The sequence below is a fragment of the Hipposideros armiger genome, unplaced genomic scaffold (genome assembly GCF_001890085.2).
Source record: "Hipposideros armiger isolate ML-2016 unplaced genomic scaffold, ASM189008v1 scaffold_683, whole genome shotgun sequence".
In the NCBI taxonomy this organism is placed as follows: Eukaryota; Metazoa; Chordata; class Mammalia; order Chiroptera; family Hipposideridae; genus Hipposideros; species Hipposideros armiger.
Window position 1 is genome coordinate 698,556 of NW_017732033.1, and position 27,010 is coordinate 725,565.

At 36.2% G+C, this 27,010-nt stretch overlaps 1 protein-coding gene across 2 annotated transcripts in view; it reads left to right on the plus strand.

The window, feature by feature from the left end:
• GXYLT2 (glucoside xylosyltransferase 2) overlaps positions 1-21,038 on the plus strand; it is a 164,730-nt gene extending 143,692 nt beyond the window's left edge. For both annotated transcript variants that reach the window (XM_019626544.1, XM_019626545.1), the window contains 2 exons: positions 6,606-6,778; positions 19,108-21,038. In XM_019626544.1, the coding sequence (XP_019482089.1) occupies positions 6,606-6,778; positions 19,108-19,287 (353 nt within the window). In that variant the 3' untranslated portion in view covers positions 19,288-21,038. The remainder of the gene's footprint in view (positions 1-6,605; positions 6,779-19,107) is intronic.
• The last annotated feature ends 5,972 nt before the right edge of the window (positions 21,039-27,010 follow it).

Genomic DNA, 27,010 nt, shown 5'->3' on the forward strand with positions numbered 1-27,010 from the left:
ACTTATTTCACTTAGCATAATGTTCTCTAGTTCCATCCATATTGTTGCAAAGGGTACTATTTCCTTCTTCTTTATAGCTGAGTAATACTCCATTGTGTACATGTACCACAGTTTCTTAATCCAGTCATCTACCGATAGGCATTTTGGTTGTTTCCAAGTCTTAGCTATTGTGAGTAACGCCGCAATGAACATCTGTTTTTTTTTAATTGCCCACTTTTGATTTCCCTTTCTTTTAGTTACATTGCCCCAGTTTTCCTCCAGGGATCTGCTCCTCTCCATTGTATGCAATCTTAGAGCCCTGACCGCCCCTGAATCCCACTAAACCAGTCAGCCCATCTCCTAGGAATCTGAGTCTGGGAATCCAAGAGCAGAAAGTAGCCTATGCTGGTTCATCCTGGCAGCAATGCCAAAAAGCTTACATTAATTTGTCCCCTTCTCCCATTTCCCAGGAGTGCTCCATTTCCTGCCCCAATTCAGCTTATCTCTGATTTTATTAACTTCCCTCCTCTTTTGAAAGAAGAAAAAAAATTTTTTCTTGTCTAGCTAGAATCAAAGTTGGTTACTTGCAATCTAATATAGATTTATATTTTTGAATATTTTATGTTAAAACATTCTACTTATATGACAACTTTTCTACCATTTATTTACCCCTTTGAATAGATCAAATTTGCTGCAGCAAAATTAAATGGCTTATCTTTTCTAAAGTACACTCTAATTTCATCATGATCAGGACATTTTCTCCTCCTCAAATGTTCCTCAGGGCTCTGTGCCTGACTGTCAAAATCCCATCCTTACTATAAGTTTAAGTTTAAATGAAACTTTACTGAAATGACCTCCTTTCTATGAATCCTGATAAAACATGTTCATTTTGATGACATTATATACTATCTCCTTTATAAGAGTATACATTCTGGGAGCTGTGAGGGCAGGAGTAGTACCTTATCTTCCAGTGACACCAATGCCTTGCAATAATGTGGTGAATCTATACTTATTTTAATTATATGCTTGATGTATTTTGCAATTTTCCTCTGGAAAATTCTGAAGGGAGTATAAAGATGTGAATTGAATTCCGTCTTTCATATTTGACATTCTATAGCTAGGATTCTTGGCTGGTCCTAAACTCCATGAAGGAGGTCTATAAACCCCTAAACTTGTAAGCAAATATTCTTCATATATACCCAGTTGTATTTTACCAAAGACAGGACCTAAAGCTTTCATTAGATTCTCAGAGAGATCTGTGATCCAGAAAAGCTTAAGAATGACTGGCTACCTGCATGTCTAGAAGCAATTGTAGTAAAACATTTATCAGCAGTGCACTATGTGTCAAGAGCTATGCTAGGGTCATTCAATTTATCTTGTTTTATTCTTCAGACAACTTAATACAATAGTTTTCATTATAACAATGACAATGATAATAATTATTACAGCCTACATTTATTGTGTGCTTTTTATGTGTCAGGTACTATTCAAAGTACATATATGTATACATGAACTCATTTAATACTCCCCCAAATCCTGTTGGACAAGTGATATTTACAATCTCCCCATTTTACAGATGATGAAACTGAGGCCCATAAAAATTATGTAATTTTCTTGAGTTCATGCAACAGTGATAGAATTTCGTATTCAAACCCAGTGGGTTAATGCCAGAGCTTTTTCTATTAGCCACTCTGCTATTTGGTCACAGCTAATATACAGTAAAGCTGGGATTCAAACCAGGATAATTTAGCTTCTCTTTACTGCTTCTAGATTGTGATCAGGGCTTTAGTAACTCACTGAGGTTAGAGTTGGGAGGTTGTAGAAGCCAACTTTGAATCCATATCTGTCTGATTTCAAAACCTTTCTATTTTATCTTCTGCTTTCGAATGTCATCATTGGGCTCATTCCATCAAAGAGGCTGCAAAGAGAGAAAAGGCTTCATTTTGTAGTGGGGTCCTACACTACCTGGGAAAAGGCAGACATTTTCATCACCAATCTTAAACTCCATGAAAGTAGGAACTGTACACATAGCAGAGATTCAATAAATATTTGTTGATTCAATCTATCAGTGTGTTTACAAAAACAGAGATGGGTTTTAGTGCAATTCATTCAGCAGGGAGCATTAGCATGTGCTTAAACAGGGACTGCAAATCCAAATGCCCAGGCAGCTATCCTAAATGAGTGATCTGTCACATTGGGTTACAAAAGGAAGCAATTGGGATAGGATAAAGCACAGTACTAAAGCACAAAAGCTATTTTAGATATTATCACTCATATAATCTTCACCCCCATCCTCTGCATGAAACTGCAGAAGAGACACACAGCTAATAGAGGAGATGGGATTCAAATCTAGATAATGTGAATTCAAGATGAGCACTGCTCTTTCCAATCTATGGCAAGTGTGGAGGTGAATGCAAGTCAGAGGAACATAATGATGGGATGGAGGTCTCCAGTGAAAAAAAAATTTCTGTGTTGTAAACAGGAATTTGATGCAGGGTGCCTGGATGTCACTGTAAGGACATAAGATACACAGTCTGCCAGAAAGGGTGTCTCTTCACTCTTTGCTTTCCACCTTGAAGCTTTCTGTAAGTACCCTGTAAGCAGTGGTTCCTTCTGTAAGAAAGGAGTGCTGTCAACCCAACCAACAAGCACATCTTTAAATTGCTTTTCTGCCAATGGTAATTGATTTGCTCTAATTCTTCTATTCTCTGACATGGGCCTTTCTCATGGTCTGGGACATACATTCAGAGAGCTTTGATCCATAGTCCTCTAGCCCTGCCCTTAAAGGCATCAAGCTGAGGAGCCAGGAAGCTAGGGTGTCATGAATTTATTGCCAATTGTATAATCCTAGTCACCAAGAGGAAACAGGATTACAGCAGAGTTTCTTAACCTTGGTATTACTGCTGTTCTGGGGCCTGTCCTGTTCACTGTGGGATGTTTGGAGCATCCCTGTTCTCTATCCACTAGATCAGTGGGTCTCAACCTTCCTAATACTGCGACCCCTTAATACAGTTCCTCATGTTGTGGTGACCCCAACCATAAAATTATTTTCGTTGCTACTCTATAACTGTCATTTTGCTACTGTTATGAATCATAATGTAAATATCTGATATGCAGGATGTATTTTCATTGCTACAAATTGAACATAATTAAAGCATATTGATTAATCACAAAAACAATATGTAATTATATATCGTGAAATATTTATTTCTAATTACAAATAAATGAAACTTTGTCTTGAAACATGGTGTAGCATGGGTAACAGTCTTAATATAACAACAGTAAACTACACTGCTACATTTTGTGACAGTATGTGTAAAAGGCCAAAGTCAGTGCAAAGGTTGAGATTGCTTTTCTCACCAGATCAGAAATTCTCAGGGCAGTCTTTGCAAGAGCACAACGAAGATCATCTTCCACAACAAGTCTACTTCTGTATTCAGACTCGATAACCAACAAGCTGGAAAACCCTGTTTCACAAAGATATGTTGTTGGAAATGGAAGAAGAAGGCGCAACACAGTCTCAGACAGAACAGGATATGACTGCAAACATTTGATCCAGAATTTTGTAACTGGCATTGTAGAGAAATCAGTTCTCGCTGCATCGTTGTTAATAAGTTCAATGAACTCCTCTTATGCTGTCTCAGAAACATCTTTAACTTTGACTGAGAATGGACTTCTGACAAGTGCAAATGGGGTGTCAGGTAGATTTGGAAAGTGCGATGAAATTTCTTCTGCAAGCATGTGCAAGTGTTCTTTCACAGAAATTATCATCATAATCCTTTTGTCTGGTTCAATGTCATGTTCCTCAAAGAAAGCAGATAGGGTAGGCAACATGTAAATTTTATTTGCATCTAATTTTTTCTGCCAAAGCCGAAGTTTCATTTGGAATGATCGGATCTTTTCAGACAAATCGAGGCATGTTGCATTTGGTCCTTGCAGTGATAAATTTAATTCATTCAAGAGGGCAAAGATGTCAACCAAGTAAGCTATTTTCTGCAGTTCACTTTTATCGCCGAAAAGTGCTTTGAACAGCGGTCTTGCTTTCTGATTAAAAAACGTTTTGAGTTCATCACGAAGCTAAAAAACACGTTTTAAAACTTTTCCTCTCAACAACCATCTCACTTCAGTGTGAAATAGCAGAGCATTGTTCAGCGCATCCAACTCGTTGCACAGTTGCGAAACCAGTCGACTGTTTAAAGTGCTCGCCTTTACAAAATTGACACAACTTATGACGCTTTTCATTACTCCTTGTAATTCTTGTGGCAGCGTCTTCGTTGCTAATATTTGCCAATAAATCATACAATGAGTTCCAATGACTTTTGGTGACTCATTCAGTACCAAACGTTGAAATCCAGATCAACATCCTAGCATAGCTGGAGCACCATCTGTGCAAACACCACAAACCTTTTCCCAAGAGATTTTATGCTCTTTCAGAAATGAACCAACTGTGTCAAATACATCACGTGCAGTAGTTGTCATTTCAAGAGGTTTGCAAAAAAGAAACTCATCTTTAAAGTCCCCATCATTAATATACCTCATGTAAACCAGTAACTGTGAACAGTTTGCAACGTCTGTAGATTCATCAAGCTGGATACTAAATATTGGAAGTGGAGAAGATTTAATTTCCTGGATTACCTGACCAAGAATATCAGCAGACATGTCATCTATTCTTCTGCGGACAGTGTCGTTAGATAAGGACATTACACTCAATTTCATAACAAATTCGTCTCCGATCATAACTCGAACAATGTCTTTGGCCGCTGACAACAGCAAATCCTCAGCAATGGTGTGAGGTTTCATAGCTCTGGCGATTCTGAGTGCCACCAAATATGAAGCTTCAACGGCTGCTACATTTTGTTTGTGGTACTTGCCACCAGTGTCAAGTCTGGCTTTCTTAAGTCCATCAGCTTTGTTTCTAAAATAGTTGATATCCTTGCCGGCAAAGCTCGGATGCTTGCTATGAAAATGGCGTTTTAGTTCAGCTTCATAGATTCGGCTGATAGAACTTCACAACAAATAACACATTGTGGTTTCTCAATTCCTGCTGTAATTATTGAGGTAAAACCATACTGTAAAAAAATCCTCACTATATTTTCTTTTCTTAATGTTCTTCTCTACACGATCCATTGTCATGGGATGGTTTGCTAATGAAAATAATATATAACAATAGCTTTAATAATACAAAAGATGATACATGGCATAGTTCAGTCAATACAGTTCATTAGTTTCCTATGATTTACCATTCTGTTGGGTTTTTTTACATACCTGTTACTATCACAAGGGGGCAGTATTCACATCAACCACAGCTGAATATAAAAGGACTGATCAGCATCCAGATTAAGTTCCCATGGTATACAGATATTTTTTTGCAGTAGTTGATGATTTTACATTTACCCAGTAATTATAATTCATGAAGTGTCATTTTACCTCCAACACTGCTGCTTTCAACACAGCAACTGCTTTCTACACAGTAGCTGCTCTCTACACATGTGTGACTGGTCTGCATAAGTACATTATGGCACCAACCATGTCACATACACCTGTATTTGTACGGGGTGTATGTGATGGGGTTGGCGCGATGATGTCATCACGCCGGGTACTCGTATGTGGGCGTATCTGCATGTGGGCGGACCCGCCTGGAGATAGATAGAGGAGCGGTGTCTCGGTTCCTAAGAACATCGAAAATATGTGTTTTCCGATGGTCTTAGGCGACCCCTGTGAAAGTGTCGTTCAACCCCCAAAGGGGTCGCAACCCACAGGTTGAGCACCGATGCACTAGATGTTAGTAGCAGCCCCTTTCATGTATAACAACCAATGTCTCCCTCCAAACATTGCCAAATGGCCCCAGGGTAGGGGGGTAATATCGCCCCTCACTAAGAACCACTGGATTACAGATACAAACACAAAAGTATGCGTGTGCACATGCTCACCCACAGTGTGTGTACTCACCTTGACACCAGGACTTTTTTTGGCTTTGCTTTTTTCTTTGGATTTTTTTTCCTTTGCTGTTGTAGTTTTCTGTTCATTTTTCCTTTATTTTGTTTTTGTTTGTTGGTAGGTGTTTAATTCTAAAAGGAATCTTTGCTTCAATCTTGACTCCTATTTTTCTGGTCTGTCTATTTCACAAAAACTTTCCAAAGTGTCAATTTCAGCTGCTAACTCAATTGCCAATCACTGTGTGCTCAGCACTCTGTTAAGCATTTTACATGTGTTTTTTTAAGTTTAATTGTCAAAATAAGAGGGAGTTTCTGTTATTCCCATATGACAGATAAGGAAACTGAAGCACAGGGAAATTAAGTCACTGGACCTAGGTTTCACTGTATTTGAGTGAGAGAGTTGGGATTTAGACCCTGGCTGTCAAATGCCCTTATTTACTTTTTTATCCATGATGTTATACTGCCCTCCTTTTGGAAGGTGAAACCTACAACATCACTAATGTGTGCCCCTTCAATTCCTGATCTCAGAATATTAACGTGTGGTGAAATTTGGACTATGAGTCATAATCACATTCATGTGCATTTCAATCATGTGTTGTGTGCTGTTTATGGAAACTGGTTTAGTCACTAGTCATGCAGAAAAGAACTGGCACTGACCGTGGACACATGTCTTTCTCTTGTCACAACCAGAGTGTCTCTATGTGTTCCCCTGCCAGTGGAACTACCGTCCTGACCACTGCATGTATGGAAGCAACTGCAGAGAGGCTGAGCTTGAAGGGGTGTCTGTTCTGCATGGGAACCGTGGCGTCTTCCATGATGACAAGCAGCCAACTTTCAAAGCCCTCTATGAAGCAATACGGGATGTAAGTGTGTTATTAACACAACTCAGCAGACACATTTTTCAGCATGAAGCATTGTGGATGCTTTGGTCACCATTCCCACTGAAGGCCAAATAATCCCCCAGAGTACTGAGTTATACCAGTTTTCCCCAAACTCAGTCTCTCTATTTCAGTATATGCATTTACCCCCTAATGCTATACTTTATTCACTCCTTACTTAATATTTCCAAGTAAGTCACTCACTTTTTTTTCTCTTAAATAAATTAACTTAAGGAGGAAATTCTGTATCAGAAAGAGAAACTCTGTGCCATTTGCCATCATAGAGGAAAATGGGTTAGGGTAAAGAACATAGAATCAGAATAAAATAATATTATTCATTTCAAGCTAAGTGTGTTGCCTGCTTGCCACCTCCACCCTGTTGAACAGTCAGCTGGACAGGTGGTCAATGAGGACAAGGAGTCAAACTAAAAGTAACAGTCGAGTCTTTATTCATGTACTGCAACAGTACAGGCAGGAGGGGAAAAGAGGCACCAGCTTCCCCATGTTTGGTGTTCCATTTTTACCTACCAAAGAGTGCTGGGCAGAGGTTGAGTGGATGCAGCACAGAGGCAGGAATCATCTTAAGGTTCTTGCATCTTTATGGGCCCCTTGGCCAGGGGAGGAGGAATGAAAAGGGATTAAGTGACAACTGGAAATGTAACACTTCCCAGCAGGCCTCCACATGGAGGTGCCTGGAACAGGAATGCAGATATGCATATGAGCATGAGGAGTGGGCAGAGTCCTGTAACTGCAGCTCCCTCAAGAGAACTACAGTGCACTGCCTGTGTGCCAGGTCTGGTGCAGGGAGGCCTTTCCCCACAGGCCTAACAGGCCGTCTTGTAATTGCCTATGGTTGAGTCAGAGATCGCACATAAGATTCTGGCCTAGAATTGGATTCCTCAAGACCTGAGGCTCCCTCTTACTAGAGATTGATTAGCAAATGTCACGAAGGAGTTAAAGATATGTGAACTATATTCTTGCAGTAAATGGGAAGGTTGAAATAAATTAGCTTTGTGGTTCACCACCTAAAATTATGTCAAGTGCTGAAAGACCCACAGTGGATACCTGAAACTTCAGATAGTACTGAACCCTATATATACTATGTTTTTTCTTATATTGTAGTTTCCCCTTATCCATGGTTTTGCTTTCTGTAGTTTCAGTTACCTGAAGTCAACCATGATCCAAAAATATTAAATGGAAAATTCCAGAAATACACAATTCATAAGTTTTATAATTGAGCACCTTTCTGATTAGCGTGATGAAATCTCACATACCACCTGCCCACCAGTCACTTAGTAGCCGTCTTCATTATCAGATATTTTGAGAAAGAGAGAGCACATTCACATAATTTTTATTAGAATATATTGTTATAATTGTTGTATTAGTTATTAGCTTTTGTTAAATTCTTATTGTGCCTAATTTATAAACTAAATTTTTCATTATTTATTTTTATTTTTCAATTAGAGTTGACATTCAATATTATATTAGTTTCAGGTATACAGAATAGTGATTAGACATTTATGTAACTTAAGATGTGATCCCCCATTAAGTCTGGTACCCCCCAACATCATACATAGTTATTATAATATTATTGACTGTATTCTCTATGCTGTATTTACATCCCTGTGACTATTTTGTAATTACCAATTTGTATTTCTTACCTCTTTACCTTTTTTTACCCAGATTCCTAAGCCCCATGAATCTAGCAACTATCACTTTGTTCTCTGTAACTATGGGTCTGTTTCTGTTTATTTGTTCATTTATTTTGTTTTTTAGATTCCCCATATAAGTGAAATCGTATGGTATTTGTCATTCTCTGTCTGACTTATTTTCACTTAGCATAATACTCTCTAGGTCCACCCATGTTGCAAATGGCAACATTTCATTCTTTTATATTGACAAGTAATATTACATTGTGTACGAGGTCAGACAGTTAAGTTTGCGAACTCATCCTAGAAAAAGTGCTGCATACCTCATTGCTGAATATCACTACAGTCACCTTTAAAGTACTCCCTTTGGAAGCTATGCACTGATGCCAGCACCTAGTCCACCCTTCAAAGCAATTTTGGAACTCTTTTTCTGGAACGGCCCTCAGAGCTGTCGTCATATTACCCTTGATGTCCTGAAGGTCAACAAAATGTCTTTCTTTCAATATTTCCTTTATCTTCAGGTAAAGAAAGAAGTCACTGGGGGCCAGATCAGGTGAGTAGGAAGGATGTTCCAATACAGTTATTTGTTTACTAGCTAAAAACTCCCTCACAGACAGTGCCGTGTGAGCTGGTGGATTGTCGTGATGCAAGAGCCATGAATTGTTGGCAAAAAGTTCAGGTCATTTTTGTCTAACTTTTTCACAACGCCTTTTCAGCACTTTCAAATAGTAAACTTGGTTAATTGTTTGTCTAGTTGGTACAAATTCATAATGAATAATCCCTCTGATATATATTAAAAAAAAGGTTAGCAACATCATTACAACAAGTTCGCGAACTTAATTGTCACACCATATATGTATATATATAGATATATATATCTATATATATGTATATATGTATACATATATATCACATTTTTTATCCAATTGTATATTGATTGACAATTAAGTTATTTCCACATCTTGGCTATTGTAAATAATACTACAGTGAACATACGGATACATATATCTTTTCAAGTTATGAATTTCTTAAGATAAATACCCAGAAGTGGAATTGCTGTGTCATATAGTTGTTCTATTTTTAATTTTTTGAGGAACCTCCACACATAAACGTGTTTACTTTCACTTTACTCTTATCAGTCTCACACACATGTGCAGACTAGCTTTTATCCCTACTAGTAAACAACTTGTTTTGCAAACCTAAGTCCCAAAACAATCTTATTTATAGTATATTTTATGTGTTCTACACAGAAGGTAAGCACAGCGTTTACCTACTGCGCCATCTTGGTTGTCTCCCATGGGTTCTTCTAGAAGTTCTATGTTTTCAGGCCTTACATTTAAGTCTTTAATCCATTTTGAGTTTATTCTTGTATATGGTGTAAGAAAGTGGTCTAGTTTCTTTTTTTTTTGCATATAACTCTCCAGTTTTCCTTGCACCATTCATTGAAAAGATTCGTCTTTATCCCATTGTATATTCTTGCCTTCTTTGTCATAGATTAATTGACCATATAGGCATAGGTTTATTTCTGGGCTCTCTAGTTTGTTCCATTGATCTATGTGTCTGGTTTTTTTATGTCAGTACCATGCTGTTTTGATTACTATAGCCTTGTAGTATAGTTTGATATCAGGTATCATGATACCTCCAACTTTGTTCATTTTTCTCAAGATTGCTGTGGCTATTTGGGGTCTCTTATGGTTCCATATAAATTTTAGGAGTAGTTGTTCTAGTTCTGTGAAAAATGCCATTGGTATTTTGATAGAGATACATTTAATCTATAGATCACTTTGGGTAGTATGGACATTTTAACAATGTTAATTCTTCCTATTCAAGAGCATGGTACATGCTTCCATTTATTTTTATCTTCTTCAATTGCTTTCTTCAATGTCTTATAACTTCCCAATTAAATTTATTCCTAAGTGTTTTTTATTTGTTTGTTTTTGTTTTGTTTTGTTTTTTATGCAATTGTAAATGGGATTGTTTTCTGAATTTGTCTTTCTCGTAGTTTATTATTGGTGTATAAAAATGCAACTATTCCTGAATATAAACTTTGTATCCTGCTACTTTGCTGAATTCATTTATCGGTTCTAAATGTTTTTTGGCATACTCTTTAGTTCTCTCTATATAGTATCATGTTATATGCAAATAATGACAGTTTTACTTCTTCCTTTCTAATTTGGATGACTTTTGCCTCTTTTTTGTCTGATTACTGTTGCTAAGACTTCCAATCTATGTAGAATAGAAGTGGTTAAAGTGGACATCCTTGTTTTGTTCCCGATCTAAAGTAAAATGCTTTTTGCTTTTCACCACTGAGTATGCTATTAGCTGTGGGCTTGTCATTCATGGCCTTTATTATGTTGAGGTATGTTCCCTCTTTGCTGAGAATTTTTGTTATAACTGGATGTTGGATTTTGTCAAATGCTTTTTCTGCATGTGATGTATCACACTAGTCGATTTGAGGATATTGAACCAAATTTGCATCCCAGGAGGCAATCCCAATTGATCATAATGTATGATCTCTTTAATGTATTGCTGAATTCAATTTGCTAATATTTTGTTGAGGATTTCTGCATATTGGCGTATAATTTTTTTTTGCAATGTTTTCATTTGATGTTCAAATCGGGATAATGCTGGATTTGTAAAATGAGCTTGAGAGCTTTCCCTTCTCTGATTTTTTTTTGGAATAGTTTGAGAAGAATAGGTGTTAATTCTTCTTTGAATGTTTGGTAAAATTCATCTGTGAAGCTATCCAGTCCAGAACTTTTGTTTGTTGGGAGTTTTTTTTTATTACTCACTACATTGCATTAGTAGTTCTGTCTATTCAGATTTTCTGCTTCTTGACTCAATCTTGGAAGATTGTGTGTTTCTAGCAAGTTATCCATTTCTTCCAGGTTCTCCAATTTGTTGGCATATAAAATTGTTTGTATTATTTCCTTATAATCCTTTATATTAGTGTGGTATCAGTTGTCACTTCTAATCTTTTATTCCTGATTTTATTTATTTGGCTCCTCTCTTTTTTTTTTTCTTGATGAGTCTGTTTAAAGGTTTATCAATTTTGTTTATCTTTTCAAACAATGAGTTATTGATTTCATTGATTTTTTTTTGTATTTTTTAAGAGTCTATTTTTTTTTCCCCACTCTATTTTTTATTATTTCCTTCCTTCTACTCATTTTAGGCTATGCTTGTTGTTCTTTGCTAGTTCATTTAGGTGTAAAGTTAAATTATTTATTTGACATTTTTCTTATTTTCTCAAGTATGCCTGTAATTGCTATGAATTTCCCTCTTAGGTCTGCTTTGCTCTGCCCCATAGATTTTGGATTATTGTGTTTTTATTTTACTTTTCTCAAAATAGTTTTCATTTTCTTCCTTGATCTCATTGTTAGTCTATTCATTGCTTAGTAACATGTTATCTATCTTCCCCGTGTTTGTGTGTTTTTCAGTTTCCTTCTTGTAATTGATTTCTAGTTTCACACCATTGTGATTGGATAACATGCTTGATATGATTTCGGTCTTCTTAAATTCATTGTGGCCTAACATGTGATCTAGCCTGGAACATGTTCCATGTGCACTTGAGAAGAGTGTATATTCTGCTGCTTTGGAGTAAATTGTACTAAAAATATCAAATAAATCCATTTAATCTAGGTGTCATTTAAAGCCACTGTTTCCTTGTTGATTTTCTGTGTGGATGATCTATTCATTGATTTCAATAGGATGTTAAACTTCCCTACTATTACTGTATTACTGTCACTCTCTCCCTTTATTTCTGTCAATATTTGCTTTGTATGTTTAGGTGCTCCTGCGTAGGGTGCATTAATATTTACAAGGGTTATATTCTGCTGTTGGATTGATCCCTTTATCATTATAAAGTGCTTTTCTTTGTCTCTTGTTACATCTTTTGTTTTAAAGTCTATTTTGTCAGATATAAGTATTCTTATCCCAGCATTTTTTTCAATTGCATTTTCATGAAAATTTTTTTTCATCCCTTTACCTTCATTCTGTGTTTGTCTTTCAATCTGAATTGGGTCTCTTGTAGATAGCATATGTATAGGTCTTGTTTTCTCATCCATTCAGCTACCTTGTGTCATTTGATTGGAGCATTTAATCCATTTACATTTTAAGTGATTATTTATAGGTATATAGTTATTGCCATTTTATTATCCATTTTTATGTTCTTTCCCCCTACTTCTTCTTAAAGTAGTCTCTTTAACATTTCTTGTAATGTTGCTTTGGTGGGGATTACCTCTTTTAGCTTTTTCTTGCCTGGGAAGCTCTTAATCTCTCCTTCAATTCTAAATGATAGCCTTGCTAGGTAGAGTAATTTGGTTGTAAGTCCTTGCTTTTCACTACTTTGAATATTTTCTACCAATCCCTTCTGGCCTTCAAAGTTTCTATTGAGACATTAGCTGATAGTCTTATGGGAGCTCCCTTATAAGTAACTAACTGCCTTTCCCTTACTGCTTTTAAGATTTTCTCTTTGTCTTTAACCTATAGCATTTTAATTATGTGTCTTGGTGTGGGCCTCCTTGGGTTCATCTTGTTTGGTACTCTCTCTGTGCTTCTTGGGCTTGTATGTCTATTTCCTTTGCCTAATTAGAGAAATGTTTAGTCATTATTTTTTAAGTACATTTGAAATCAATTGCTCACTCTCTTCTCCTTCTGGTACCCCCATGATGTGAATGTTGTTATGCTTGATATAGTCCCATAAATTCTTTAAACTATTCTTGTTTTTTAAAATTATTTTTTCTTTTTGCTCTTCAGATTGAGTCTTTTCTGTTACTTTCTATCCCAAATTTCTGTTTTGACCCTCTGCTTCATCTAATCTGCTGTTGGTTCCTTCTAGTGTGTTCTTCATTTCAGTTATTTCACTTTTCACTTCTGACTTTTTTATGGTTATATGTCATTTTTTATATTTACTATCCCTTTGTTGAAGTTCTCACTGAGTTGATCTATTCTTCCCCTAAGTTCATTGACCATCCTTATAACCAATGTTTAGAACTCTATATCTAGCAGATGGCTTGTCTCCTTTTCACTTAGTTTTTTTTCTGAAATTTTGTCCTGTTCTTTCATTTGGGGCATATTTCTTTGTCTTCTCATTTTTCCTGTTAACTGAGTTTGTTTCTATGCATTAGATAGAGCGGCTGTGTCTCTCAGTCTTGGTAGAGCAGCCTTATGTAGTAGATGTCCTGTGGAGTGCAATGGTGCAGTCTTTTTGATCACCTGTGCCAGGTGCTCCAGGTGTGTCCCTTGTGTGTGTTGTGTGTGTGCCCTCTTGTTGTAGTTTACCCTTGATTGCTGTTGGCACATCAGGGGGTGTTTTTTACTTTCATGCTGACTGGCTGTGAGGACTCATCACAACCACTGGGAATGAGTTGCTGTTTGGGAGTTGACCCCACAAAGTGGGACTTACCCCAGTAGTTCTGTGTTGACTGCTGAGACTGCCCTTTGGGTGTACCATTTCTGGAGCTAATTAGATAGTGCTCTGTTGTAGTCTGAAGCTGGCCACTGGGTTTATTGGTTCTGGGGCCCCTTGGGAAGAGCTCTGATGCAGGCCAAGGTCAGCCACTGCCTGTGCCCAACCTGGGGTCACCTGGTAGTAGCTACAAAGTGATCCATGGTTGGTAGCTGCCTATGCTGGGCCCAGAGGCCATGCTGTGTACTGAGGCCCACTGCCACCATTTCCAAGCTTGCAACCACTCAACATGAGGAACAGGACACTCTGAGGCCAAACACTGCCTGCCTGGGGCTTGCAGACCTTTGAGAGTTTTTAGGAAAGTCTGCAGAGAGAGCAAGACCAGCTGACTGTCGCTGAAAGTTGTTCATGTAGTCTGCGAGTTGTGTAGGGCAGTGTCTCAGGAAGTCACCAGAGTGGGGTGAGTGGTTAATGCAGATTCAGATTTGGTACCTGGCCACATTTGCTGGCTGTGTGTGTGGGAGGTCTCAACACAGGAACAATGGTGCCCACTTGTGCCTACAAGCTATGTGGGAGGAGGGCTCAACCCTACAACAATGTTAGCTGCCCCTCCAGCTCTTGCCCTGAAGCCACATATGTCCCTGGCACCTTTCAAGGTGTTGTCCCTTTGCTGGAGCTTAGGGTGAGTGTTTGTGAGAAAGTGAGTCTATGTGTGGGCCCTTTAAGAGGACATCTGGGTTTCCAGTAGCCCTCTGTGTTACCCAGGCAGAACCTATGTTGATTTTTTACATCAAGATATTGTGGGACTCCTCTTCCTGGCACTGGTACCTTGGACTGGGGAGCCCAGTGTGAGGCTAGGACCCCTTGCTTCTCATGGGGGACCTCTGCAGCTGAGATATCCCTCCCAATTCTCAACCACCACATGTGAGTGTGGGACCAGTCTGTTTTGTGTTTCCACCCCTCCTACTAGTCTCGATGACATGGCTTCTTCTTTATATCCTTAGTTATGAGAGTTCCATTCAGCTAGTGTTTAGATAGTTCTCTAGGTTGATCTATAATTTAGTTGTAATTTTGATGTAGTCATCGGAAGAAGGGAGCACAGTGTTTACCTACTTGGCCATCATGACTGAAAATCATATATTAAAATTTATCATAGTTATGTATGTATAGGAAAAAACATTATATTTAGGGTTCGGTACTATCTGTGGTTTCAGGCATCCATTGGGGGTCTTGGACCACATTCTCCATTGATAAGGGGAGAATACTGTATATACATACCTATGATAAAGTTTCATTTATAAATTAGGCACACTAAGAGTTTATCAACAATAGCTAATAATAAAATAGAAAATTATAACAATAAAATAAGTTACTTGAACACAAGAACTGAGATATCAGGACAGTCTATCTGATATCTGATGGATGGATGGATAACATACATAGCATGGATACGCTGAACCAAAGGATGGTTCATTTCCCAGGCAGAACAGAGCTGATGGCACAATATTTCATTACACTACTCAAAATGGTGCATAACTTAAAACTTATTAATTTTCTTATTTCTTGACTTTTTCATTTAATATTTTCAGACTGTGGTTAACTGAGTATCACTGAAACCATGGGAAACAAAACCTCAGATAAGGAAGGACTACTGTATTTTGCATCCCACACTTTGGGAAATGCTGCATTTCACATTGCTTGTTACCTTGAGATTGCTAGGGGAAAACCAGAAGTTACTTTTAAGGATTTTCTTTCTGAAACAATTCCAAGACATAGTGTAAGTGTTGGCAAGCTTGCACCAAATCTGACTGCTGCATGTTTTTGTAAGACATATGGACTAAGAATGGTTTTTTAAATAGTTGTAAAAAAATGAAAAGAGGAAGAATATTTTAGGACATGAGAAAATTATTTGAAATTCAAATTTCAGCATTCATAAATCAATTGCACACAGTGACAACCATTCATTTATGTATTGTCTGTGGCTGTTTTCACACTGAAATGGCAGAAATGAGTAGCTGTGACAGACCACATAGCCCACAAAGTCTAAAATATTTATTATCTAGCCTTTTACAGAAAAAGTTTGCTGTCCCCTGATATAAAGTATGTATACTTTATTCAAGGTTTTTCTCTAAAAGATTTAGGAAACGTAATGAATTTATGAACTGGCTTTGGTGGGAGTGTGGTAGGAGATGAATCCTGCAACATTATAACACATTTTGCCTCTATAAAAATATACATTTTGCTAATGAGAATCCCAGAGAATTCCAATTCTGGAATTCCCAGGATTGTCTTCTGTGCAGGGAAAGAGATTTGCATGCTTATAAGCTAAAACCTCTTCTCCTGCATTTCCATCTGTTGGTTTTTAAAGGCAAAGTGATTTAATTACATAGGAATTTTTTTGTTTTATACTTAGTGATATGATCGCATTTAGATATTCAAATATTGACTCCAGTGGCAAACCCATTCAGGAGTACAAATGTAACATTAAATAAGTATGCAGCAGATATGTGTACATCAGAGCTATTCTCAGGTTCATTTGTGATCTGTCAGCCCTGGTTTGGAACTGAGCAACTGTGACTCTTGAGTTATAATGCATCTTGTGTTTCACAAATGATCCTGCCTAATACATTCAATAATGTTCTTCAGTTGGGCCTAAAAAGACATTTTTCATTCAAGCATTTCAATCAGAAATATCATTGACCCCATCCTGAAATATAATATAAATTTAGACAGATTCCATCATAAAACACATATTTCCTGACCTTCCACATTGCTGTGCTCGGTAGTGTAGTTGGGTCAGGGCTTGTCTATGGGAATGGACAGACCTTGGTTCAGGTCCTAATTTTGTTGCTTTCTGGTAATTAGTCATTATCTGTGCTCTTCCCTTACTGAGCCTCAGTTTACTTATCTGTTAATGGAGATAATATTATCTACCTCATAAAAGTGTTGTGAGAATTCAACAAGTGATAGTCTTTAAGCTTTTAGTACTACACCACCTGACAAATGGTTGTGCTCAATAATTCGAAATTGTTTTCATGATAACAGTTTCACACTATGTCTTTCCCTATGCTGCTTACATTTCACCACTTGCTTTCTCTTCTTCTCTTTATTTCCATAAATATTTTCTTTCTCTCACTATATTTCTCTCTCTTCATATCTCTCTTTGAAAACATTCTCCCTGACCCTCTCCCTTCTCCCTCCCCCTCCCTCTCCATCTCTTTCTCCACATCTCTCTCTCTCTCTCTCTCTCTCNCACACACACACACACACACACACACACACACATACACACACACGCATGCACACACACACTAATCCTGTGTGTATGTGTTTTTGTGAAGGGTAAGTGCAATCTCCTCCCATTATGACCCAAGGAAAGTCATTTATCAGATAGACATTATTTCAGTAATTCTTTCAACAATCATCTAAGAAGAACCTATTTTGTGCAGAAATTCTAGGTTCTAGCAAAGTCAGAATTTAACAAGACTGATGAAAGCCCAGTCCTCATGAAGCATATATGTACTCATATTGTGAGTAGGGAAAGCCAGATGATATTCACATGAACAAAGAAATAAATAAAAATTATATTAGATAATGGAGCTGTTAAAAGGGAACCAGAGCTGGGTGATGGGTTGAATCACAGGTAAAGAGAAGTGTTGATGAGCTAAGTCCTCAGGGCAGACTCTGCAAGTCTGAGACTTGATCAGATGGAGGCAGCCATGGGGAAATCTGGGGGAAGATACTGCTAAGTAGAAGGAATAACTCAGGGTTAAGTCCCTAAGGCAGGAATGAATGTAGTATACCCAAAGGACAGGGAAGAAGCCACCATGAGCAGAATGATGAGACAAGGGGAAAGAGGAAATGAGCATGGAGAGTTCTAGATCACATGAACCCAGAGGAGTTAGACTTTTATTCTAATTTCAATGAGAAGCCCCTGCAGGAAAATGGTATGCTTTGATTTATGCTTTAAAAACGTCACTTTGGTAACTTGATGGGAGGGGTGCAAGGGTGAAAACACAAAGGCTTTTTAACGAGACTTATTAAAGCCATGCGGGTTAATGATGGGGCTGGCATGCATTTGTGTGATAGTGGGAAGATGGGAAGAAGTGGCCATGTCCAGGGCATGTTGTCAAGGCAGAGTTTACAGCACTTGCCGATGGATTGGATGAGGAATGTAGGAGACAGGAATCAAGGATGACTTCGTAGTTTTGACCTATTCTGTTCCTGTCACTGGGGACATAGTTGTGAAAAGGAGTTGATCAATGGTGTAAATTGTGCTATGAAAGAAAAAGTGCCCTAAACATGGTCACAGGCAGAGCTATCTTGTATTACATAATGCATGATCTCCTTCTGGGAAGAAATTCCCATTTCTGATTAACATGCTTAAGTAATATTTCTGATTAACTTTGAAGACTTGTTCTAGGAAACCAAACACCTACCCACTCTGCTGTCAGGCAAGAGTATACTGACCTTTCATCATTCTTTTCTTCCTTTTTTTTTCAGACTTTTTGTATAAAATGTCCTTTCCAACAATGAATCTTTGACTTGGGCTACTAGAGGCCTTTTCCCTTTCAACAAGATTTTAATCAAACTTTGATATATGCTCATAACTAAGTAGTCTGAAAGATTTATTTTGGAAAGTTGTGCTCACAGACACATTCCATGGGAAAACAAGACATTTTTTTTAAAGGCCCAATATTAAGTAGGAAAAACCAACAACTAGTATTTGATATCTGAATTGTTAAAATAAAGTCCACTGCTAATAAATGTTAGAAGTAATTGCTAAACTTGGGGCTTCATGAGATTATTGTAGATATACCCTAAATTTTCTTAATTAAGATTTCTACAAAGACAAAAATTATGAAGAGTTTAGTGTTTTATTATAGTAGATTTCAAGTATCTACTTGAGTCCTGCTTCTACTCAGTAAGAGCGTGCTATATAGAGACCAACCTATCCTTAGAGATATGCTTTGCTTTTAGATTTCCAGAGCCTTATAAAGACTCAAATAAATTATCCATTTTTTCAGAGGTAAAGAAACTGAGGCCAAGAATGAGTTAATGATTATGAGGGGTTGCACAAGTTTGAATCAGGATTTGAACTTCAATCCTCAGAACGTTCCACTATGTATATACAAACCTGTGCCAGCATCCTTACAGTAACTCCATTTCATTTCTTAGTAAAAGTTATTTGCACTTTAAATGGTATTTCAGTAACTAAAATAAACTCTTTTTTTCTTTTTAAAAAAATTATCTTTTAGTTTCCCTTTCAAGACAACCTCTTTCAATCCATGTATTACCCTCTTCAATTGAAGTTTTTGGAAACTGTACATACTTTGTGTGGACGAATCCCACAAGTTTTTCTGAAGCAAATTGAGAAAACAATGAAAAGGGCTTATGAGAAACACGTCATCATCCATGGCCCCAACCACATGCGCTGAATATTTTGTATTGTTGCAAGTCAATTAGGCATCTCATGAAGGAGGAAATAGTCATCTCTAAGCTGCCTGTATCTTTTTGGTGTGAATATTTAATGGTGCTCCATGACAATTGAGTTTTAAAAGTTTTGTTAAATGTTGTTAAATTAGTTGCCCCTAAAAGGAAATATGTTTTAATTTTTTCTAAAATGCTATTTATCTCACTGGTTTTTTTAAAAATATATTATTACTCATTTAACATTGTTCAAGTAGGTTGAGCTAGCTGTGAGAAGGAACTTTTTGTTAACCTTCCAATTCCTGTTAAGTTTCTGAGAAAATAGCAGTGGCATCTGAGACAGTGTATTTATCTTGTATCCCTGCAACTCTTTCTATGCAATTGACTCCCCCATACCGTTTTGATAAAAGTATTACACACTTGTAAAACAAACAAATTTTAAAAACTTGTAGACAATATAGTTATGAACCAAAATCAAGATTGTATTAGCCATAATCTTACCAACCAGTGAAAAAGGTTGTTATTCTAGTGTAGTTCCTTCCATTTTTTTAATTTCTATATTTATTTTTTTCCCATTTCTATATTTACTTATGGCTATCTTCTATTATATCACATATATAAAACAAGTAGTCTGAGTAACAGCTGACCTCTATGCTGATAGTTTTATGTAGCAGACTAAGAAGTTACACAAAATGGTTATTATTACAGCACTTTATTTAAAATACATCTGAGATAAGCATTCAGATTTCAGCTAAGTGGGCAGTGTTAAAAGATGAAGCATTATGTGGGGGTGATTTTCTAAGAAAACTTATTTAGATTTGTGGAAGACCAGATCATAAGAAATGTCTGTGCAACCATAGCTTTTGAAGGAAAATTCAGAAATTATATTAAACCTAAGAGGTCTGTTTAGCAAAGAAATGTGATTTTGTGTTTGCTCACAGACAAAAAACATTTTATCTCTTACATCATAAGATGTAAAATATATCACTTTCATCCTCTCTTCTTTAAATTCTTGGACAATAGTTGGAAATTAAAGGCTAACTTTAAATTTAATGTGTACAGACTAAATAATTCAGGTGATCCATTGGCAAGAAAATTCAACTTCCTACCAGCCTTTCAAAGTTCTCTTTAAATTTTTGTTTTCTTCTCTAGGGTTACCTAGCTGTTAACTAAGGAACCAGGTAGATCGTATCACCTAGCTACAGTAGGGAATGTTCTACATTCTGTTTCCTAAAGGGGTTTGACTTAATCCCTAGTTGCTCACATAGCTGGTATCAGCATAGGACATTTTGCAAAAAGCTTTATTTATTTATTTATTTATTTAAAAAGCTTGTGCATAAATGATCTCCTTGATGCTTGCAACAGCCCTGTGAACTTAGTAGGGGCCTGTTATCATCTCCACTGGGTAAATAAGTAAATTGTAACACAAAGAAACAAACATACCAAATATAATTGCTATTCTTTAAGATATACAGATATGTAGAATATACATCCTGTTTTACAGAGAAATATTTGGAAACAAATATTAAATGCTTTTCATTATATATAGACAGCAATCTGAAAGTATAAAATAAAAAATATTATTTCGTTAATGTAAACATGGTATCTTATATATTGGAATTCAGTAGGACATTATACCGTGTTTCCCTGAAAATAAGACCTAACTGGAAAATAAGTCCTAGCGTGATTTTTCAGGGAGCTCGTAATATAAGCCCTATCCCAAACATAAGCCCCAGTTAAGATCATCAGCCAGACATGACTGAATAAATGTAACTTTTTGTACATGAATAAATAAATGAATAATCTTTGCTGTTGGAGCAAAAATTAATATAAGACCCGCTCTTATTTTGGGGGAAACACAGGTTTTATATCAGCAGATAAAGTCTTGCCCTGAAAAAATATATGAAAATCTCAGCACTGCAAAGAAATATATAGATAGCAATCAGTATTGGTATATAACACCTAATGGTAGTAAAAAATTTAAATCTAAAATGTTAGAGTAATAATCCATATTTTCCCTTTGATCAGATTGTGGTTTATTATTTTTATTAAGGAAATTATCATGATGTGAAACTCTTATCTTTGCTGTTGTCTTTCATGTTTCATCATTTAATTGCTAAAGGTGACGTCATTCATTATTTTATTTAATGGGTGTGGGGAAATGTTTTTATTGTCTTTTGGGTGGGGGAAAATGTTATATACCCACAAATAGGGTTTTAGTGATAGACCCAGGATGTGACCATGATTCCCTGACTTCTATTCCAGTTTTCTTTTTTTATTTTTTTTAAAGATTTTATTGGGGAATCAGGGGAAGAGGAACAGACAAGTTGCTGTTGTTTTGTTCTTCAGTCTAGTTGTGGAGGATGTTACTTCACTGGCCCAAGCTGGCACCATCATTGCGCTCTTCCTGGGCAAGGCAGATCAGTCGCCAGCCTCTGGACGGCCGCTCGCGGCGGCTGCTGGCTACACATGGTAGCTTATGGCAGCCCACTGCAGCAGGGGACTGCAGCCTACACTGTCGTTGGTGACCCACGGCAGCCCAGCTCCAGGTCAAGGTGTTGTTCAGCATCTTAGCTGTAGAGGGCAGTGTCACTGGCCCTCATATGTGGGATCCGAACCGGGGCCCTCTGGCATCCCAAGCCAGCTCTTAACCAACGCACCACTCGGCCGGCCTATATTCCAGTTTTCTTTATACTAGTTTGGCATGGCCAGTAAAACCCACAATGTCACTCAGATTTGTTGGTGGCTCACAGACCTAAAGAAATTTCTTTCCTCTTTTGGTGAGTTCCACAAAAAAATCTATAAAGACTTTGAATAGAGCAATGCCTTTTATGAGAGCCAGGTTTACTCACAACTTTTAACTCTTGGTTCTGGTCTGAACATGCAGAATAGGATTTCCAGTAAGGTCAATCATACTCATAGAATTCTAGAACATTCTAGAATGATGCATTATGAGAATGTAAAATCTTAGAATTCAGTGTCGTTTTCTGCCTTGGAATCCCTTTGCTGTATCCTGAAATTTTAGGTTTGTTTGGTGGAGAATATAGAGAAAATTGGTTCTTCCAATTCCTGCTGCCTGAAATTCTCATTATTTTCTATAGTTAGGATATTACCATGAGGAACTATGTTTTCTGCCTTTTATAGTTCCCAGAAAAATACTACAGTAGTGCCTTTGAAATTTAGTAAACACAAATTTTAATTCATTGGACTCCTAAAATATGCAATCTGTGATCTGAAGTTTGCCAGATTGTGTATTACCTAATATGCCACATTGGAGCTCTATGGGAAGGACATGAGACTGGTTCTTTCCTTTCCTGTCTTGTCCTCCTCTCTTCTCTTCTCATTTTCTTTAAAGTTCTGTTGAGTACATATGAATATGGAATTCCATTGGAGAATGAAAGAACACTTTCTAATAGCAAAATGTGACAGTATTTTGGTATGCATTGAGATTGGAATTTTTATTAGCCAGGTCACTAGAAATGCTGACAATATTTTTCTAGCTGAGTTTTAATTTTTCTAATATATATCTCAGAAATTGTGACTTACATTGAAAATTCCATATTTAAAAAATTAACTAACTAGAAAATCTACTTAAGTTTACTTTCAACTTTAAAAGTAACAATTTAGCATTTAGCATATAATGCTCCAAGCTTTATTATTTATTTGAGATTTCTATTACATTTTCAATGTTTCCACTGCAATGGCTGTGACTTTTACTGAAGTTATTATTGAAATGGGTATTTATATGAACTCATAGAGGTTTGAGAGTATTTATCTTATTTCAATTATGATGTTCATAAAACAAACAAGCCATAAAAAAATTATTTACAGTCACAAAATAGTGACCCAATAATGAAATAATCACTCCAACCAACCCGGAAGATAGGACAACATTCATACAAATTTAAGTAAATGTATAAATATTGCCTGATACTTATACAAAAAAAGAGATAAATTGCATGTGTTAAAAACTAACATGAGTATGATTTCATGACTGAATTAATATGTTGAATTCAGAAATATGTTGAATTACACAGGAGCACAAATCATTATATTCTCACTTAACAGAATGATAGAGAACCTTTCTCTTTTTTTCTACTTTTTCATCATACTCTTTTTCAGTTTTTCCTTTTCCTTCCTCTCTTCGTTGTAAGCTTCTGAGTGGTACCAAGATACTTAACATTAGTCACAGAGTGACAAAACTTGGGGGTCCCTGTGCAGGCCAGACTAAGTTCTAATCCTTCAATCTTTATGATAATAAAACTTTCCAAAAATCTTTAAAAGCACACAACACACACACACCCTCCACACACACACACACACACACACATCACATGCCTTTTAAAGATGGAACCTGCATTTCTTATGATTTTTAAATTGAATATTGTGAAACCTTTATGTCATATAATCTCGCAATTGCAGTGCTGCTATTTAAGGCCAATGAGAATTCTCTGGCAAACAAATAGAGAAATTTGTCCTAGTTTTTGTTCTTAACAGGTTGAAACTGGAAATATTCTCTTGAAAATTCAAGATAAAGCATTTGTTTGTGTTACCATATGCATGAACACATAAGAATCATATGCAACTGCTGCTTCATCAGTTTTATGTTTGTGTTATCATTGAAAAGTGCGCCCATTTTTTTTATAGATGCCAAGGAAACTGAATGCATTTTTTATGTTGGAAAACTTTTTTGTAGTAATTTTCCTTTGGGAAGAAATGAGCATAAAAAGAATACTCTAAAGAAAAGGAATTATTACAGCAAATTAAAGGAACATAAATATTATGATTTAAATACTGTCTTGTCTTTTAAAATGCCATCTCTTGTTTTACATTTTTTTAATTAAAAGCTTTAAAAAAGACATGTCTTTGGTGTTATTTTGGAAGTGTGCTTCTTATATGAGATTTCAGTTTAAAAATTTATAATATTAAATAGTAATATTTAAGTTCCTCATGTAAATAAATATTTGGTTTAGCAAGTAGCATAGCTACTTTTTTAAATCACTAAAATTGTGATTTATTAATGGCTGTAGGAAATCTTCATATATCAATAATCAGCCTAAATGTAAATGGACAGAGCTCACCATTTAAAAGGCACAAAATAGCGAGTTGGATCAAAAAACAAAACCCAAGTATATGCTGTCTTAAGGAGACACATCTCACTGCAAGGACAAACATAGACTCAACTTGAAGGAATGGAAAATGACACTCCAAGAAAGTGGTGTCTAGAGAAAAGAGGGCGTAGTCATACTTATATCAGAGAAAATAGATTTCAAGATAAAAAAGACAACAAGAGACAAAGATGGACATTTTATAATGATAAAGGGGACAATACATCAAGAAGACAAAACACATTAACATGTATGCACCCAACCAGGGACCACCAAAATATATAAAGCAACTACTATCAGAATTAGACAGAAACTGACAAAAATACAATTGTAGTAGGGAACCTAAATTCCCCATTGACAACAATGGATAGATCTTCCAAATAGAAAGTCAGTAAGGAAATAACTGGCCTTAAATGACATATTAGAACAAGTGAATATAACCAATATTTACAAAGCTTTGCATGCCAGAATATATATTTTCCTCTAGTGCCATGGAACATTCTTAAGGATGGACAACATGTTGGGGCACAAAACTAGCCTCAACAATTTAAGAAAATTTAAATCATACCAAGTATATTCTCTAAACACAATGCTTTGTAATTGGAAATAAACTGCAAAAATAATGTTGGAAAACCCACAAATATATGGAGATTAAACAGCATGCTACTAAACAATGACTGGGTCAAAGAAAAAATTTTATAAGATCAAAGTTACATAGAGACAAATGGGAATGACTATCAAACATTTTGGAATGCAGCTAAAGCGGTAGTAAGAGGGAAGTTTATGTCATTACAGGCTCACCTCAAGAAACGAGGAATCTCAAATAAACACCCTAACATTACACCCTAAAGAACTAGTAAAAGAAGAAAAAAATAAAGCCCCAAGTCAGTAGAAGGAAGGAAATAAAAGTTACAGTAAAATTAAATTAAATAGAGAACAAAAAGACAATAGAAAAAATTAATGCAACAGTGATCTGGTTCTTTGAAAAGAAATTGACAAACCTCTGACTAGACTCACTAAGGAAAAACAAACTCAAAATAAAATTATATATGAAAGAAAAGTTACATGGACACCACAGAAATACAAAAGATCATACACAAATACTATGAAAGGCTATATGCCACCAAATTCAATAATGTAGAAGAAAAGGACAAGTTCTTAAAAACATAAAACCTTCCTAGACTGAATCATCAAGAATTGGTAAATCTAAATAAATACTAAGGAAATTGAAACAGTCATCAAAAACCTCCCAAAAGTACATGTCCAGGACCAGATGGCTTCACTAGTGAATTCTACCAAACATTCAAAGAAGATTTAATACCTATCCTCTCAAACTCTTCCAAAAACTTGAAGAAGAAGCAATATTTCCTAACTCATTTGATGAGGCCAATATTATGCTGACACCAAAGCCTGACAAGGACAATACAAAAAAAAAAAAAGAAAGAAAGAAAAGAAAAGAAAGAACGAAAGAAAAGGAAAAGAAATTACAGAGTAATATCTCTGATGAATACAGATGCAAAAATCCTAAACAAAATCCTAGCAAATTGGATGCAACAATGCATTAAAAAGATTATACTTCGTGATCAAGTGGGACTCATCCCAGGGTCACCAGGATGGTTCAACATGCAGGAGTTGATCAGTGTTATCCACCACATTAACAAAATAAAGGATAAAAATCATATAATCACGTCAATAGATGCAGAAAAAGCATTTGACAACATCCATTTATGATTAAAACACTCAATACGATAGGATAGAAGGAAAGTACCTCAAGATAATCAAGGTCATATATGACAAACCCTCAGTTAAATTACTCAATGGTAAAAAAATGAAAGCTGTTCCTCTATGGTCAGGATCATGACAAGGATGCCCACTCTTACCACTGTTTTTTAACATAGTACTGGAAGTCCTAGCCAGAGCAATCAGGCAAGAGAAAGAAATTGTAAATGAAGTTAAATTGTCACTTTTTGCAGATGAATGATTTTATATACAGAAAACACTAAAGGCTCCACCAAAAAGCTTTTAGTAACAATAAACAAATTCAGTAAATTTGCAGGATACAAAATCAATGTACAAAAATCCCTTGTGTTTCTATATACTATCAATGAACTATCAAAAAAGAAATGAAAAAAACAACAATTACACTTGCAATTGCAACAAAAGGAAAAAAATGCCTAGGAATAAACTTAACAAAGGATTTGAAAGACCTATACACTGAAAACTACAAGGCATTATTGAAAGAAATTGAAAAAGACACAGAAATGGAAAGATAGTTCATGTTCATGGATTGGAAGAATCAACGTTGTTTAAATGGCCATATTACCCAAAGCAATATGCAGATTTAATGCAGTCCCCACCAAAATCCCAATGGCAGTTTTCAAAGAAATAGAACAAAAAATTATCAAATGTGTATGAAACCACAAAAGATCCCGAATAGCCAGAGGGAAAAGAACAAAGCCAGAGTATCACACACCCTGACTTCAAATTATACAAAACAGCTACAATAATAAAACAAAGTATGATATTGGCAGAAAAACAGACACACAGGCCAATGGAAAAAAAACTGAGACCCCAGAAAAAAGCCTATATGTATATGGCCAACTAATTTTTTGACAGAAGAGTC